Below are 17700 nucleotides of genomic sequence, written 5' to 3'. Positions count from 1 at the left end.
GTCGGAGATTGGATCACCATTCTTTCCCCTAATGATGGTGATAGGTGTGGCGCTGCAGGTATTTTTTTTAATGGAATTAAAGAACGATTTGTGATCGCGTGCCATTGAGGCAGACTCCATCTCCTCAACAACCCGTGACCACCACCCATCCTTGCAGCATCTCACGGCTCTCCGAACCTCCGAGAAGAAGGCTGCAGTAAGCATCCTCATTCTCCGACATGGGATGTAGTAGCCGATGAGAGTGGGTCTGTCGCTTTTTCTCAGCCAGCTTGAACACCTCCTCTATCAACCAGGGTCTCTGGGGAGGTCTGGACCGTGGACCCAAAGCAGCCATGGCAGCTGCATGAGTCACAGTCCTAAACCTCGGCATGCATCCATGATGTTGTGTGGATGCACCGATGCCGGAAGAGCGTGTTGGTAATTACAAGCACAAAAATCTAGCAGCCTCCTGCCGTTGTTATTGAGCTGATCTGGCCCATGCCTTCCAAACACTACAGACCAGGTGCCAGCATCATGACCAACTCGGGCATTGAAGTCACCCACCAAGATGACTCTATCCTGAGGGGCCATTTTAGCTAGCTCCCGTGACAGGAGGTCAACCTTGCCTGCATTCCTCCACGGATGTTCGTCTTCGGTGGGGGCATAAGTAACCACGACCACCACTCCTCGTTCTGGTTGATGGGAAGGCGAGCCCAAAGTAGCCTGGGGCTTACAGCTTCCCACACCTCACCGCCATGCTCCCACGCCGTTGTTTGGCAGTCTCCTGCCCCGAGAAGAGGACTGTCCACCCCTCATGGTGGCAGGAGCCAGATCCGGTCCACCGGACCTCCTGAATACCACAGAGATCCAGGCGGTGCCGGTCCAGCTCCCGACAGAGGAGTGGCACCCTCTCCTCCACAGTGAGCGTTCGAACATTCCACGTGGCCACACGTAGTAGTTTTTTGTTGTTTCTGCAGGAGTCTTGAGGGTAAGGATTCAGTCTCCTGGCTCTGCCAAATGGGGTTTGGCCAGGAGACGTCATAGCCGCCTGTCCCCCCGGGGCCTCCGGCACAAGCTTATTAATAAAAACAATTCCGCCGCTGTGGTGATTACATACGCCATGAGGGGAAAGGCCAATTTAAATTGTCCCTCCCCCCACGGCACTGCCCACCACAGCGTTGCCGCCCGGCACCACGAGGAGGTAGGGGGTTGTTTTTTACGCATACACCCATACGCACACACGCATCGACTGATGCACAAAACTGACACCCAGACAGACGGACAGCCAGGACAATGGACATAGGCACCAGACGGTGGTAACACTGCAGTAAGTTGTGAAATATGTAACTATGCTACTGCGGGAAAAGCTGACCATCGTCGGCTCATTACCCATACGGCACCACTCGCCGCGTCGAACACGTTGGAAAAAAGGGGGGCTGTGGTCCAGCGCTCACATAAAGACAAAAAATCCCCACCGTACCCTAAACAGACTTTTTGGGCAAGTGATGTTTCCGAGCACCTATTAAGGGTGGGACGACGCAATTATGGACGGGAGGTTTGGCCAGCAGCTCCTTTGTCTCCTCCCCAGTGCGGATGTTTTCACACCGCACCAGGTAGTCGTTTAATGTAGAGTCGTCTCACTGGAAGCCCTTCGCGACCAGTTCAGAATTTGCAACAAGATCCCCCGCAATCGCCTTAACAGACTTTTGGGGCAAGCGCTGTTTGCGAGCACCTATGAAGGCCGGCATGGCACAGGTACCCATTTCAGGTTGAGTCAACCTTGGGGAGGCCCAGGACCCGTTCAGATAATTGTCACTGGTGTCCGTGAGTCGGAATGAAACTCGGTTCACCGGCTTCGTCGCAGCAGCGTGCTAACGGCTGCACTACCGAGACGTGTACACGTGTACACGCTCGCACATGGAAACAAGGGTCACGATGATTCGGTGTGGTAGGCGATTTTCCAGCCTTTCATCAGCACCGAGAGTGGCTACTCCCACCCCTCCCTTCTGCACCCCCCCACCCCCCAGCTAAGAACCTAAGACTCGTTCGGATTAAACCCAGACAGGTGGGACAGCGGTTAGCGCGCTCGTCTCGACACTCAAAAGGGGCGCAAAGTTCAATTCCCAGACTGGTCTCGATTTAACTCGTAATTATCACCATCATCACCATCGTCTTCGTTATAATGTGCATTCCTCCGGCGCTGGTTAATATGACTACAGTACTGTACCACCGCTTTATGGGAATTCAATGTCGGCCGATCTCTGCGTGAAGTGAGCCTGCCATGGTAATGTAGCCCTGGCTATATGTCGCGTTCCGTCAAACACGGCGTGGGGAAGTATGGTCAAACGACGGCCCTGAGCAGAATCCCACATTCCTACAACTATACCCGACACTGCCACCGTAGGTATCGATTGTCGTGATAGGATATGATATAAACATTTACGATTTTCGTGGAGATTATAGCGATTCCCCCCCCCCACCCACAACTTCACAATTCAACGTCACATTTTTGTATTGCATCGATCTTGTGTGAATGATGATTACTTAAACGTGCAACTGCAGCTTACTCAACGTGACCCCTCCCACCACGAGTCTTATTTATGATTGTATGTATGTATTATTTATTACGAAAAAAAACTCAACACGCTCGTAAATAACGGAGGCCTTAAAAGGTGGCCCTATGGAGAGTGGACGTGTGTGCATGTAGAGTACACGTGTGTGCATGTGTAGAGTACACGTGTGTGCATGTGTAGAGTACACGTGTGTGCATGTGTAGAGTAGACGTGTGTGCATGTGTAGAGTACACGTGTGTGCATGTGTAGAGTGGACGTGTGTGCATGTGTAGAGTGGACGTGTGTGCATGTGTAGAGTGGACCTGTGTGCACGTGTAGAGTGGACTGTGTGCATGTGTAGAGTACACGTGTGTGCATGTGTAGAGTAGACGTGTGTGCATGTGTAGAGTGGACCTGTGTGCACGTGTAGAGTGGACTGTGTGCATGTGTAGAGTGGACCTGTGTGCACGTGTAGAGTGGACCTGTGTGCATGTGTAGAGTGGACCTGTGTGCATGTGTAGAGTGGACGTGTGTGCATGTGTAGAGTACACGTGTGTGCATGTGTAGAGTGGACTGTGTGCATGTGTAGAGTGGACCTGTGTGCATGTGTAGAGTGGACCTGTGTGCATGCGTAGAGTACACGTGTGTGCATGTGTAGAGTACACGTGTGTGCATGTGTAGAGTGGACCTGTGTGCATGTGTAGAGTGGACCTGTGTGCATGTGTAGAGTGGACTGTGTGCATGTGTAGAGTGGACGTGTGTGCATGTGTAGAGTACACGTGTGTGCATGTGTAAAATAGACGTGTGTGCATGTGTAGAGTACACGTGTGTGCATGTGTAGAGTGGACCTGTGTGCATGTGTAGAGTGAACCTGTGTGCATGTGTAGAATAGACGTGTGTGCATGTGTAGAGTGGATGTGTGTGCATGCGTAGAGTGGACGTGAGTGCATGCGGAGCGATGGGTCACTCTTTGTTTGGAAAACGTTTGCTCGATGTTTTAATCCCCTTAAATTGTCGCTTAAACCGAATTAACGAGTGATGTTTGCTGTGAGATTATGTCATTACATGTACGCAACAAAGATCCCCAAAATAGCATTTTTTACAGACTGTGTTCGGGAAAGCGCTGTTATGGAGAACTTCAATAAGGCCGGAAAGGCCCATGGCAGATGTGGTTGGCCAACACCACGCCCGGCCGCGTTTGTCTCCCCAGTGATGATGTTTACACACCGCACCAGGATACATACTACTACTACAAGGCCGAGTCCACCTACGGGGAGACACAGGACGGGTTCCGATGTTCGCCGTCGATGTTGCTCATGAATGGGAGCTGACCTCGTGACACTGCAGCTGCCCCGGATGCAAACGTACACACGCTACGTCATCGCACGCACGCCCCCTCCATGGACACCGCACGTTGTGACGTCGCGTGCATTGTGACGTCGCGTGCATTGTGACGTCACGCGCGAGTGACGCGTAACGGGTCGCAGAACGCCCGCAATGTGCTCGCTCACTCGATCACGGGACCCACCTCAACTCGCACAATGCATGTTTGGAATCCCGCTAAGATGTTCCCTTAGACACCAAGTAGTCGTGAATGCCCATATTAGACACTTACTCCAAGTGGGGGGGTGGGGGCTGGGAATGGGTTCCCACCACGCCCCTTCTGCCCCCCCCCCCCATCTCTCCGTGCCTTTCAGTATCTCTCTCTCTCTCTAGGAGCCCCGCGTACCGATCGGCTTACGCAATTCTATACATTTCTGCAGAGGCCACGATTTGTCACATTTACGATCGCCTATTGGATTGAAGCAAAAGGTAAAGCGTAAATTTCCGAGCAGGCGTTACGTCCTGCATTACTTTCTGACACGACCGCAGAGAAGAATCGTTCTCCGTGTTTGTAGTTGTGTTTGAGCAGTTATGTGTCTTCTTTGTGGTTGTTGATGTTGTGTTTGTAGTTGTGTTTGAGTAGTCGTGTGTGTTTTCTTTGTGGCTGTTGGTGTTGTGTTGGCACGATTTTCGTGATCTATGGTTGCGGTTGAGTGATTTATGGTTGTGGTTGTTTCAGCGACTGCTTTGATAGTAACGGCGCTGAGGTCTCACTCCTAGAGCGGGGTTATCTCTCCATCAGCTGCGTAACGCTGTGTGGAAGCTACCAGACTTTTCCTTCCATACAAAGCTCTGTCTTCACAGTTATGCCCTCCCTTTTCTATGCTTGCGACACGTGGAGCCCTTTAAAATAACATCTGCGTGGGTTTGAAAGGTTCAGGCAGGCCTGCCTATACAATGTCATCTTGGTTTTAACCAGACTGGATTGTGTGAGGAGCTCACGGATCCTTGAAAGATCTGGACACAATCCCATCAATGAACTCCTCTGGCAGACGAGGCTGCGTTGACTTGACTATGTAGCTCACATGCCCAACCACCACATGCTCAAGCAGCTTCTGTTTGGCCGAATAGAGGGGGCTAAATAGGCACAGCACGGGCTAGAGAAGAGATGGGCTGATGACTGGTACCAGCGGTGTCAAGATCGGCCTATGTGGATGAGGATTGGAAGGACGCTGCTGGGCAGTTGGAGGCAGTCGCTCTCCAGCAACAACAGAGGGAAGAGGAGCGACGCTCACAATGGGGAAAACGCGAGGTGGCTAAGATGCAGCAAGCTGGCAGTAGGAAGCCCAGGTGTTGCAACTGCCAGTCATCTCAATCACCCGACGGCACCTGGGCATGTCCCATGATCCCCTGCCGGCGAACCTTCGACACTTCACGTGGCCTCAAGGTGTACCTAGCCTGGCACGAGCGCCGGGTGACGTCACCGCCACTTCGTGACGAACGGCGGGTGGGTGCTGTTGTTGTTGTTGTTGTCAACGGATGCACGGGAGTGCAGACCTCCACTCGGGTCAAGGTACCAATGCCGGAGTGAAGGTGTAGCTGGCGACCGCAAGTTTCCCTAAGAGGTTCGTTCTGGTCGATGTCTCTCCACAGACTTTCTCCAAACGTTCATGGGAGGTCAGATGTCCGGTCCACAGTAACACCCAGATATCTGAACCCTGTCATCTGTGCATTTCTTTCTCAGGTCGGGCCTCCCCAATTGTGTATCGCGTTTGAGAATGTCTCCACTCTCTCATCTATATTTTGTGTCGCTTACCCTGTGTGTTGTCTACCGTCTAGTTCGTTGCAACTACAGTATCGTCCTAAAGGGCGTAGCACAACACAGTCGATTTGCTGCACAGCGCTCTGCTGCCCGCACCGTAGCCTCGTAGCAGCCTATACATACTACGTTTTGTTCTACCGGCTAAGGCCAACTGATCGATATAGATATATTTCAGAAACGACCTGGCCACACAAATGATAGCTCAACGAAGTGGCTTATCACATGGAAATTTAAAGCAGCACAAAAACTCTAAAGCACGTGTTTCTAAACGTGGAGGCAAAAACCGGAGAAAAATCCACGCGACCACGGGGAGAGAGACACCGCAAACTCCAAATATACAGGCGTCAGGGTCGGGATCGAACCCACGACCTCCTGCATACCAGGCGAGGTAGTTAACATCTCGCCACCATGGCACCCGCCCTTTTATGTATAGTGGTCGCTATCCTATGCACTATTCGGGCACACCCCGAATTATCTTACAAGAACTACCGAGAGCAAGTGCTGGGCATACTCTTAGTTCTTTCGGTAAAGTCACGTAGGTTATTGTTCTATTTTTATTAACTTTAATTAAATTTTTTACCTACGTGACTTTACCGAAAGAACTAAGAGTATGAATCCTTGCAGTCACGAAAGCTTCAAATCTAGAAGTGCTGGGCAATTTGGTCACCGACTGCATTAATAAAAATGCCACCACAAAACAGGATTCAAACAAGTTTACACGGATATACAAAATGTCGTATTTCTTTCAGCGACGACAGACCCTATGCTATGGCGAGACTGGTGCTTGTCATCGGAATGTGGAATTTCCAGGGCTGGCACAAGAATATTGACGGAGATGAGCAATGTCCCACGGTTGTGCGAGAAGGGAGACAACTTGTGAGTCGTTTGGTGCTGACTTTTTGTTTTATTACAAAGCAGTTGGAAACGAGTCGAACAATGACAAATTTTTCACGTAAAGTGGGGAGTTAGAAATCTGCGAGTTTCCCGTCGAGGCGAGGAGCAGGGCCTGAGGGAAACTCCACACTCACTCTGTCTCAACTAGACTCAAATACAAACGTGTGCAGCAAGATTGGCTCCGCGCGTGACATGGAGGTCAGTGTGTGTTTTGGCACAGTGGGGAACGCAGGTGGTGCATCCGCCATTCATGTCAGTCAGTGAACACCTGCGTCTGTCCCGTGCCCGGCCAGCAACGAGCCTTCAGGACTTCACAGGGCCGTTAAAAGTGCACCTAGCCTGGCACAAGCGCTGTCGTGACGTCGCCGTCACTTAGTGGCGGATGACAGCTGTTGTTGTTGTTATGTCGAGTGTGTTGCACATGTGGGTCAGAATTAAGATGAGTGTCAATGTAGGCGAATGTATGTGCACTTGGGTTTGTGTGTACAAGTCAGTAGGCATGCGCGTGTATGCAAACGTACATGCTTGCAATTATTCAATTAAAATGTATTCTTATGACAAGGATAAATGCATCCAATCGCACGTTTAAGTATTATTTATGATTACTGGCAATCGTGTGCGAATTACACGCCCATATTACCGAGGTTAAATTAACAAAGGAGACAGGACATAGCCGACAGACAATACAAACGCAGTACAAACGAAACAAAAAGAAACAATTCTTCATATGAATCATGATCCCGAATCATGAAAAGCCATCGAACAACCAGGAGGGGCGAACCTGGGACAGGCCTCGTCCTGACACAAAATTGTACATCCATAGTGGGCATACATGAATGTTGCACACTTGTGTAATGCACACCGAGTATGGTATGAGAGCTTATGTACAGTGGAAGCTGGATATAGGTCACACCTTGTGTGTAGTAGATACGTATTAGCCAGGCATCCGTGACTCCCCTTTGACTCCCCCCACCTGTAATCCAGCACTGTGGAGGCAGGGTCGCGCGAATGCTGCAAAACTCCCTTCATGTTGAGGTGCAGCCGTACCCCGGCTTGCCAGGAGAAGGCGGTACGGCATCTCCAGCACCTCCAGCTGTCATCTTCGTATGACGCAGACTGTTGCCCAACCATGCATGTGTGCCAGAGGTCGCAAACGGATTTTGATTCCTTACCCGTACCCGTACCCGGCCACACCAGGGTGCTTTATACACGGAGCGGGACGAGACCGGGGCACCCGGATGAAACGCACACATCAGAGGTCGCAACCGGGTACCCGATACCCGTACCCTACCCGATACCCGGCTACCCGTACCCGACTTGGTTGAAAACATCTTAATGTGTCGAGGAGCTTTGGGCAATTCGTTGGTGCCAGCTCGCCACGTGGCTGCCTTCCCACTTTGTCTGAGGGTCCCGAGTGCCTCCGAGTCGTTCTCCCTCTTCTAGAGCGAGCGATACTCTGCGGAGGCACGCTGAAATTATGATTATTATGACTACTGTGCAGCACCGTTTGGTAAGTTCAGATAATTTCAACCGCACTGGTTTAACACAAGCGACATTGAACCGATGCTGCTGAAATTATGCCCTACCGGAACGCCAAATGCCAGTGTCTTTTTATGGATAAATGAAGGTGTATTGTTTGCTTATTTATTTTGTGACTCTCAAGCGTTGTGTGCTAATATCCAGCTTATCCTTTATTTGTATACTTGTGTGTGTGTGTGTGAATTGTCACGCGTACGTGACATTGTATTCCTGTGCTAGTGATTCAGCCGATCACCACATTACAACCTCCGTCTACTGACCGCCTTGCTCCTCCGACACGTAGTAGTGCGGGTTTTCAAAGCCGGGCTGTAACGGACAGAGATGGGGGCGGGGGTGGGAGAAACACGCGTATCAGGAATTATTATGATTCCAGTTTGCCCTGAAAGAAGCCTCATCAACGAGTCCCAAGACTCTAGTTCAGGAGAGTCCTGCCATGTTTTTTTCAGTATGGGGGTGGGGGCGGGGGAGAGATGTTGCTGTAATCCCAACCGAGTAATTTGCAGGTAATTTGTTGTGATTGTGGCGGTGATGTTAGCGGTGATGGCGATGTTACCGTGGGAACCGTGGCGCTGCTGCGTGGCTCGGAGATTTTCGAGCTGTCACCGCCGTTGTTGCTGTCACGGCGACGCTTCGCGTAGTACGCCGTGATCACCACGCCGATCAAGAGCAACACCGTGACCACCGCCACCACGGGAACCACGATCGTGGGAATGACTACAGCCAGTGACACATGGTGACACGTGTTAGCATTGCACGTGTCAACGCAAAGTAAAGAAACACGCGTCAATGGACACGGTGAACAGATACGTGAACACACGCACCCCCCCCCCCCTGCCCCTCCCGACCCCACCAATCCCTACTCCAAAAATGAGATGTAAAACATTCCTGGATTTAGAAAAAACTACATTTCGTAAATCGAAATGGCTTTACCCATTCATTTACTACGAACAATCATCGATGTGTTTCGGACAGTCATTCCAACTCTATGTCTCACCTAAAAAGACACACCGATATCACTTTTAACAATACAAAAATTATAATAATGAGCATAAACATTAAAACGAATGAATAATAATTCATTGAAAAGAAAAATAATGTACCTTTTCAGGGAACCCACTAAGAGATCTGCATGGAAAGGTGACATGTGGAGGCAAGGTCGCGGATGGATGAAGCAGCCTCCCAGGTGAATCTAGATTGATCTCATGGCGCATGCCTTGTGACATGTCGTTAACGCGGAAATTCGATTTCATAAATCAAAAAAGTGTCAATAACTTGGCAAATGCGTTAACGCAAAATTTCACTGTACCAATTAGACATGTCACTGGTATAGCTATGGAACGCTTCTGGAACTTTGTGGTGAAAATATTTCTGGCTACGCAGCATTACCCGGGCCTGCCCACCACCATCAAGATCCTCAATGATCGTCAGCAGAGCATGGAGAATAACCCACAGCCCGGGCCTCGTGATGGTATTGTACGTCGCGACCATTTTAATAAGGCCTCTTCATGGCATCATAGGCCTTGACCAGGTTAATAATGAACACTCACAAATGTTAGAAAACACACACACGAACACGCGCGCACACACACGTACGCACAATTTCACGTACAAATAAAACGCATTCATCACACATCCACACTCGTGAACCCGTTTGGCGAATCACAGGCAGGTGTAAATAGACACGACACAGACATGGAAACTATAGCGAACACGCGTGCCAACACAAAAGGTGAACACACGAGAAATTACACACCAATGTTCATGCCTTAATGCACACTGATGAATATATACACACACACACGTGTGTGAATACACGCATGTGCACGTGCGCAATTTCTGGAAGTGTTTTTGATGTGAAAGCGCTTTAATAAAAAAAATGTATTATCATTTTTAGCACCCACCTTTGTCTGGATTGATTGGCGTCTTTTCAGTCGAGACATCTTCAATAACTGCAAATAGCATCAAACACAACATCATCATCATCGCCATTATCGACATCATCACTGCCATCACCAAAGCTACTTTCGTCATCATCACTCTTATCATCATCATCATCAATATTGCGATTATGAACACCGCTGTCGCTATCATCACCATGTGTGGCGTTGGCGATGGCGGTGTCAAGGTGGTGGCGCATTTGCCGCCTGTTGCTGAGGTTCGCCACGTGCATAGAGGGCGCCGTGGTGGCTAGGAGATGTTAACTACCTCGCCTGGTATGCAGGAGGTCGTGGGTTCGATCCTGACCCTGACGCCTCTATATTTGGAGTTTTTGAATGGTCTCCCTGTGGTCGCGTGTATTTTTTTCCGGGTTCTCCGGTTTTTCCCTCCCCATTTAGAATCGTGCGTTTAGACGATTTAGCTGACATAAATGTCCACGTCATAAGCCACTTCATTGAGCTATCATTTGTGGCCAGGTCGCTTCTGAAAAATAGCTATATAGCTCAGTGGGCCTTACCTGGTAATATAACAAATAGTTTTAAATAGTTGATACATACACATTACTGCACCTCATGAGCATCTAATAAAACCACCACCCCCAGGTGACGGGCAGTGAGAGTAGCACACATGACCGGGTGTCTCCGTCATCACTCCAACCTGGTCCACCTGGGTTCAATTCCCAGCCCAGGCTACGCACCATCGGTGCCCGGTTCTCCGTGGCCTCTCCCCTAGGTGCGCTCATCGATAAAATGAAAGCGTACCCTGATTAATGCGGCAGATGAAGCCGCGCTTCTGCTCGCAATCCTGGTCGTTCCAGGTGCCGTCTTGGTGGTAGAACTCGACGCACGACTCGATGAATGCCTCTTCGTGCATCATGTCGTTGGGCTCCCCGTCTGCCCAGTTGGTGTAGCCGACAGGAGTGTCGTCAGTCCACGACCAGCCCACTGCTCGCGCACGGAGACACGGGAGGAACACGGAAGGACACAGGGGGACACGGGGGGATGTATTCAGAGGTGAGGGGAGAAGCATGGGCATCAGGGCACAGAGAGACAGGGGGAAATATTAAGGGAAGTGCGGAGAAGCTGGGGGGAAGGGGTGTGGATGGAAATGAAGACATCGGGGCATGGAGAGAAATCGGGGGAGATATTCAAAGACGTGGGGAGAAGCAGAGAGAGGGTGTGTGTGCCCGTGCGTTTCGGCGTGCGTGTCTGCGCGTGTCCGTGCGTGTGCGTGCGTGCGCGCATCTCACGGAGCTCGTCTCGTCCAAGTCCAATCCACAGGTTGTGGTAGCGAGTGAAGTTTGCACGTAATAGGAACTCGGTGTCGGCGCGGCTGTGGATGGACGCCAGGTGGGACCCGTGGACGATCTCGCACTCCTGGCGAGCCTCGGGCCACGTGGTCGCACCTACACGGGCGCACCGACGTCGTCGTGCAGATACGGACACGCGTGGGGATCAACACACACACACACACGGACAGTCATTAACATGCACAAGCAGGAATCAAACACACACAGACATATAAACACACACACAAGACATACATACTGGTATTAAAACATAAGCACAGCTACTGGGACACACAGACACAGCGAGAAACATTTCCAGCGTTCATACCAGCATCACCCGGCACACAGAGCTGGACACTGGGGCTCCGGATGGACAGAAGCACAGCATGTACAGAGAATTGCACAGACAGACATGGGGGCAGACTGATAGACCGACGCAAATTTGGAAACACGGGCAAAGCACGTGAACACTCGTGCACACGAGCATACGGACACAGACACACGGACAGACACGCGGACGCCCAGGCACGTGTACACACGCAGGCACACTGGACGCACCCCCAAGGCTTCCGTCAAAGATGAAGTAGCAGTGGCGTCCGTACGGCTGCCAGCCATCCCAGCAGCTCCCGCCAACCGCTGGCGGTGTCGGCGGAGGAGGCTCTACATGAGGACATGGGGACACGGGGGGGTGTGAAGCGTTCCTGTGTGCGTGTTGGAGAGTGCGCGTTGCGAGCGTCCACTTGTGTGCGGGCAGGCACGTTTGTGTGTGTGCGTGCATGCCCACGTGCACGCGTGCTTGAGCGTATGCAAGTGTACATGTGGGCACTGGCACTTGGCGGATGCGTATGTGCACGCAAATGTGCACTTGAGCGCGTGCGTACGTCTGTCGGCGTGCACGTGTAAACGTCGCTGTGGTCGCGTGCGTTGCGCAGGTGGTGCGGGCGCTTGGTGCGTGTACTGGAGTGTTGACGCACGCATCTGTACGCGTGCGTGCGCGTGTGCACACGCACCGTTGTTGTACTCGCACACGTAGTGCAGGTGTCGCGAGCACTCGGTGTCGTTCCAAGAGCCTCGCAAAAATCCGATGCCGTTGGCGCTGACGCAGCCCTGTCCGGTCCCGCGGGACGGCTCCCCGAAGCCCCAGTTCGAGTAGAGCACGGGCCAGCCGTCCGACCAAGTGTACTCTCCCTCCTTGACCTACGCGCATGCGGGAGGCACGAGGGAGCCACGGGGATGAGTGGAGAAGTGCAGGAAGGCACGGGGAAGACAGAGGTACGCATTGGGAGACGTGGGGAAACATGGGGATGCGTGACGACGCACGGGAGAGACACGGGGACACTCGTGCGTGATTAAATCGCAGTGGGGGCGAAACGTTCGTTACATGCCCAGCAATAAACCTTTTATTTGTTCTTTTTTTAATCTGTCATCTGGCTCATTTGTGTCAACATTACCTGCAAAACATCGAATGCACATGTTACCAAAAATTTATTGAAAAAAAAACTATCACCTACTGATATGTATTTACAAATTGTCAGTGCCCTGAAAGGCCCAGCGCCAAAGAGCCCGGTCGACCTCGTCCACCAGCAATCCCCCCTACCCTCGCCGCCAAGGCCGTCACCCACCTTGTCGCTGAGCCCGATCCACATGTCGTCTTTCTCGGGCTGCGCGACGGCGTTGAGGAATGCCTGCTCGTAGGCCGAGTCGACGCTGGCGAGGTCGGCGCCGTGGTGCTCGGCCCGGCACGCGTCGCGCGCCGCCTCCCAGGTGGCGACGGTGTCACTCACGCGGTAACAGCTGGACCTGCGCGTCGACGTGAAGCCCGTCGGGCAGTGACCACTCGTGGGCTTCGGGTCGGGAATCACGGAGTCTGCGGTGCCCGGGGGTTGCGGGGGGAGCGGGGCATGTGGGGGGTGAGGTGGGAAGGTGGGAACACACGCGGGGTCGGACAACGCGAGATGCAACCATCTGATGTCTAACGGTCAACTCCGCTAGCGATGATCTATTGATTCTCTTTTACTGTCTCCCTTGTAATTGATTCTCGATTTTGGTCACGTGCTGTATTCCTAGCATAGAATTTGTATGTCATTTAAATATCATTTGCATGTATCGTAAGTGATATTAATCAACGAATCATAGATGCCTAGGGGAGACACAAGGGGCAAACACAGGGGAGACAGAGGGAAACGCACATGATGACACATGGGGAAACATTTCGAAGGACACACGGGGAGAGACACACGGGGAGACAGTCAGGGGAACACATGGAGAGACAGCCCAATGCCACCTAACCAGCACTTCCTTTTGGCCAGACCCAATCACTACCCAACCCGCATGCACCACTCCTATGACCCTCACCACAAGAATGAGAAATGACTACCACCACTGGATCAATGACCAATAGACATCGACACACGCTCAATGAAACTGCACTATTGGAAATTCCACATTCTTATGGAAGGGGCCATATGTCTGCACATGTTTTGGCGCTCACCTTTTTTCATGTGGCACACAAAGCCGCGTACAACGGAGCAGAGCATGTCATTCCAGCGGCCGGCAGAGCGGCCATGATGGACCATCTCCGCACAGTGCTCCTACACACGAACACAAGGACGAAGATTCCCCGTATAGCCTTAGCAGACTGTTGGGGCAGGTGCTGTTAGTGAGTACCTATGAAGGCCAGCACGGTACACGAGAAGGTGGGTGGCCAGCATCGTGCCCCGGCCGCCTTTGTCTCCCAAGCAGCGATATTTATGCACCGCACCAGGTACTCACCTGAGGCTGAGTCGACCTAGAGGAGGCCCAGAACTGGTTCAGATAATAATCACTGGTGTTGGCCGTGAGCGGGAATCGAACTCGGGTCGCTGGGTTCGTAGCGCAGCGTGCTAACCGCCACAACACACGTGCTTTAGTGTTCAACAGACTGTTCGGGCAAATGCTGTTAGCGAGTCTCTGTTAAGGCCGGCAAGGGACACGAGGGAGTGCCTTGGTGTGACTCCCCACGTGCGCCTCGCCCTGTTAACTCACCCCCCGTATGCCGCCGTTGTTGGGCTCCCCGCTGTTCCAGTTGGTGAAGGTGACGCGGCTCCCGTCGACCCAGGTGAACTCTCCCTCGGAGAGTGAATCCGAGAAGCCGATCCACACGGACACCCCCAGCCCCTCCAGGTGGCTCGCCACAAAATCTAACGGGGGACAATAGAGACAAGCAGTGGGGACAAGCAGAGGGGAACGTGGTCAGGACGCCACGGTGGTGAGATGTTAACTACCTCGCCTGGTATGCAGGAGGTCGTGGGTTCGATCCTGACCCCGACGCCTCTAGATTTTTTGGCATGTTCTCCCTGTGGTCGTGTGGATATTTTTTCTGGGCCCTCCGGATTTTCCCTCCACATTTAGAAACGTGTGTTTAGACTATTTGGCTGATATAAATTTCCATGTGATAAGCCACTTTGTTGAGCTATCATTGTGGCCCGGTCACTTCTAAAATAGAGCTACATAGCTCAGTGGAGCTATACACGGCGCGTGGGGGGGGGGGGGGGAACACAAGAAGACAGAAGATATGGGGTCACACGTGGCGACGAGGAAATATTGGGGGGGGCCCATCGGAGAGACAATGAAACAAGGGGACATGTGACATACACAGAAGGCGCGCTCTCTCTCTCTCTGTACCGCTCTGCCTCTCTCCATATACCGCAGCATGCGTACCGTTCTCGCGGTGCGTGCTGATCACGGCGAGGTCGCCCCCATTGTAGCGGCACCAGGCGCGAGCGTCGCTCCAGCTCGAGCGGACTCCCTCCTCGGCCGTGCCGCCCGCCGCTCCCCTCACCAGGAAGCACTTGCTGCCAAAGAGCATCCAGCCTGCGCCGCCACGTGATGCGAGGAGAGGTGGGACACACGCGGCGACAGGTGAGACACACGGCAACGTGGGGACAGGCGAGGACAAGCGGGGACACAAGGAGACACTGGGGCAGGTGAGGATACACAGGGATGGGTGGGGACACACGGGGAAAGCAGAACACATCTGCATCTGCAAGCGTGGCCTCGACAGTGCGTGATGGCGGTGGCGGTGCTGGTAGTGGTTGTGCAAGTGGGGAGCAGTAGTGTAGCGGTTAGCGCGCTGCGCTACAAAGCCGGTCCTGGGCCTCCCCTAGGTCGACTCAGCCTCAATTGAGTACCTAGTGCGATGTGTAAAAACTTTGCACTAGGGAGAAAAAAGCGGCCCGGATGTGGTGCTGGCGACCCACGCCTTCGTGTGCCGTGCCGGCCTTCATTAGGTGCTCGCTAACAGCACTTGCCCCAACAGTCTGTTAAGGCTACACGGGGGAATCTTTGTTTTTGTGTGTGTGTGTACGTGCACGCGTGCGTGTTTGTGCGTGCGGCAAGTACCCCTCGGGCAATTGCCATGCCACGGCGGGGTCGGGGGGGGGCGCGTGTGCGAGCCTCCTGGGTATTTCTTGCAGATGTAGCCCATGCTCGACTGGCCACAGTTGTAGTCGCTCCACTGACCTGGGGGGGGTGGGGGGGCAGAGGGAGAGGTTTGGGGAGAGCGGAAGAGAGGAGAGAAGGGAAGGTGGTGAGGACGAGGTCGGGATTAGGGTTCGTGAAGTGGGTCACCACATTCTCCAGATTGTTTTTATGTCTTTATGTATTGTTAATAAACTGAATCACCAAGTCTCAAGATTCGTTTTCAGCAGGGGTCCTGATAAGATTTCATAGCAGGTCCCACTCTAGGTGGGCGCTGTTCTGGGCACTGCACCACAACAATGACCCTTTGACCCCACCCACGTTCACTCTGCTTCGCGGTGAATCACTGATACGATGCCCCCCCCCCTCCCCAAAGTGTTCTCCCCCCCCCCCCCTCCGTGTCGTCCCCCACCCCCCAGGGTCCCCGTGCCCCCCCCCCCATTCCGCCCCCCCCGTGTCCTCCCCCCCTATACCCCCAACACAGAATCTCTACTGGACCCCTCCCCATCGGAGAAGAGCAGAGGCCAGGCCTCTGTATCGCAGGAAGGGGGGTGGGGGTGCGCGACGATTGCGATGCATTTCCCAATGAATGAATACGTCGAGTAAATGTTTAATTGGACCGTGACGCCACAACGGCTTCCTTCAATTCTTTGAACGACTCTGAACTGCGAAGCAGACGTAGTTTACGGTTGGGACACGAAAGCAAAACGCCGCGCCCGCGTACCGTTCAGGCGGGACATGGCCACGCACTGCTCCGCGCCCCCAGCGTCGTTGGGCTCCCCCTGGCCCCAGTTGGTGTACCCCACGGGACTGAAGTCCGTCCATCTGGTGGGGAGGGAGGGGGGGCAGGGTCACAATGACACACGTGGAGATGCAGACGCAGTGAGACACAGGCACAATGGGACATGGACACATAGAAACACAGACACGTGTGGCACATTAGGCTTCTTTAACTGAGCTAACCTTGGCATCTCTCCCACTCCAGTGAAAATTTTCTTGCTGTGGTTGTCACACCTGATGATGATTGCTTGTGTTGCAATCAAAACGTCGTGATTTAATTTATTTATTTTTATTTTTCACCTACGTGACTTTACCGAAAGAACCAAAGAATATGGATCCTTGCAGTCACGAAAACTTCAAATCTAGAATGACATTACAAATGGACCACTCTTTTAATTATTTCCTCGTGCAGCAAGGGAGTAAAGTGTGGTTTTGTGTAACTCCTTATGTGCTGTGCAGTACATCAATGCACGTGTGTACACCAGCATGTGATAACTGAGTTAGGCCTGTGGGTGGCTGGCAGGGTTATTGATTAATCAGACTTGTACACCAGTCACGTGGTTAATGGCGACTCGGTTGATGATTGCTGTGTGTGACACACGTGCTGTTGCATCTTACAGATTAACCACAATAAATGTGTTTGCCCTACCTTTGGAGCACCTGCCCACGTCCTTCATTTCGAGTGTGCATCACATGGTTAGACCAAGACACGTAGAGACGCAGACGCACAGAGACTCAGACACATAAGAGACCCAGACACATAGAGACCCAAACGCATAGAGACGCAGACAAATAGAGACACAGACACGGTAAGACCCAGAGACATAGAGACTCAGACACATAAAGACCCAGACACATACAGACACATACATATAGAGACACAGGCACAGTGAGATACAGACACATATAGACGCAGACACACAGAGACGCAGACACAATGGGACACCGATATATAGAGACACAGACACACAGAGATGCAGACATGTAGAAACACAGATACAATGAGACGCAGACACATAGAGACACAGACACATAGGGACAGAGATACATAAACACATAGAAACACAGATGCAATGGGACACAGACACAATGAGACACAGACATAGTGATATACGGATACATAGAGG

The 17700-nt window shown here is 52.3% G+C and overlaps 1 protein-coding gene across 1 annotated transcript in view; it reads right to left on the bottom strand.

The window, feature by feature from the left end:
• Positions 1–6560: 6560 nt before the first annotated feature.
• LOC133347630 (macrophage mannose receptor 1-like) overlaps positions 6561–17700 on the bottom strand; it is a 48796-nt gene continuing 37656 nt past the window's right edge. The window contains exons 40-52 of the mRNA XM_061560071.1: positions 16518–16618; positions 15716–15835; positions 15035–15187; positions 14360–14514; positions 13827–13926; positions 12958–13202; positions 12346–12532; positions 11894–11995; positions 11297–11452; positions 10809–10991; positions 10011–10058; positions 8663–8823; positions 6561–8415 (exon numbers count right to left, since the gene is read on the bottom strand). Of these exons, the coding sequence (XP_061416055.1) occupies positions 8362–8415; positions 8663–8823; positions 10011–10058; positions 10809–10991; positions 11297–11452; positions 11894–11995; positions 12346–12532; positions 12958–13202; positions 13827–13926; positions 14360–14514; positions 15035–15187; positions 15716–15835; positions 16518–16618 (1765 nt within the window). The 3' untranslated portion in view covers positions 6561–8361. The remainder of the gene's footprint in view (positions 8416–8662; positions 8824–10010; positions 10059–10808; positions 10992–11296; positions 11453–11893; positions 11996–12345; positions 12533–12957; positions 13203–13826; positions 13927–14359; positions 14515–15034; positions 15188–15715; positions 15836–16517; positions 16619–17700) is intronic.

This window comes from Lethenteron reissneri, chromosome 26 (genome assembly GCF_015708825.2).
Source record: "Lethenteron reissneri isolate LAM-NWPU_2019-01 chromosome 26, ASM1570882v1, whole genome shotgun sequence".
Classification (NCBI taxonomy): Eukaryota; Metazoa; Chordata; class Hyperoartia; order Petromyzontiformes; family Petromyzontidae; genus Lethenteron; species Lethenteron reissneri.
The sequence above is the reverse complement of the archived record's forward strand: the minus strand, read 5'-3'. Positions and strand labels throughout refer to the sequence as shown.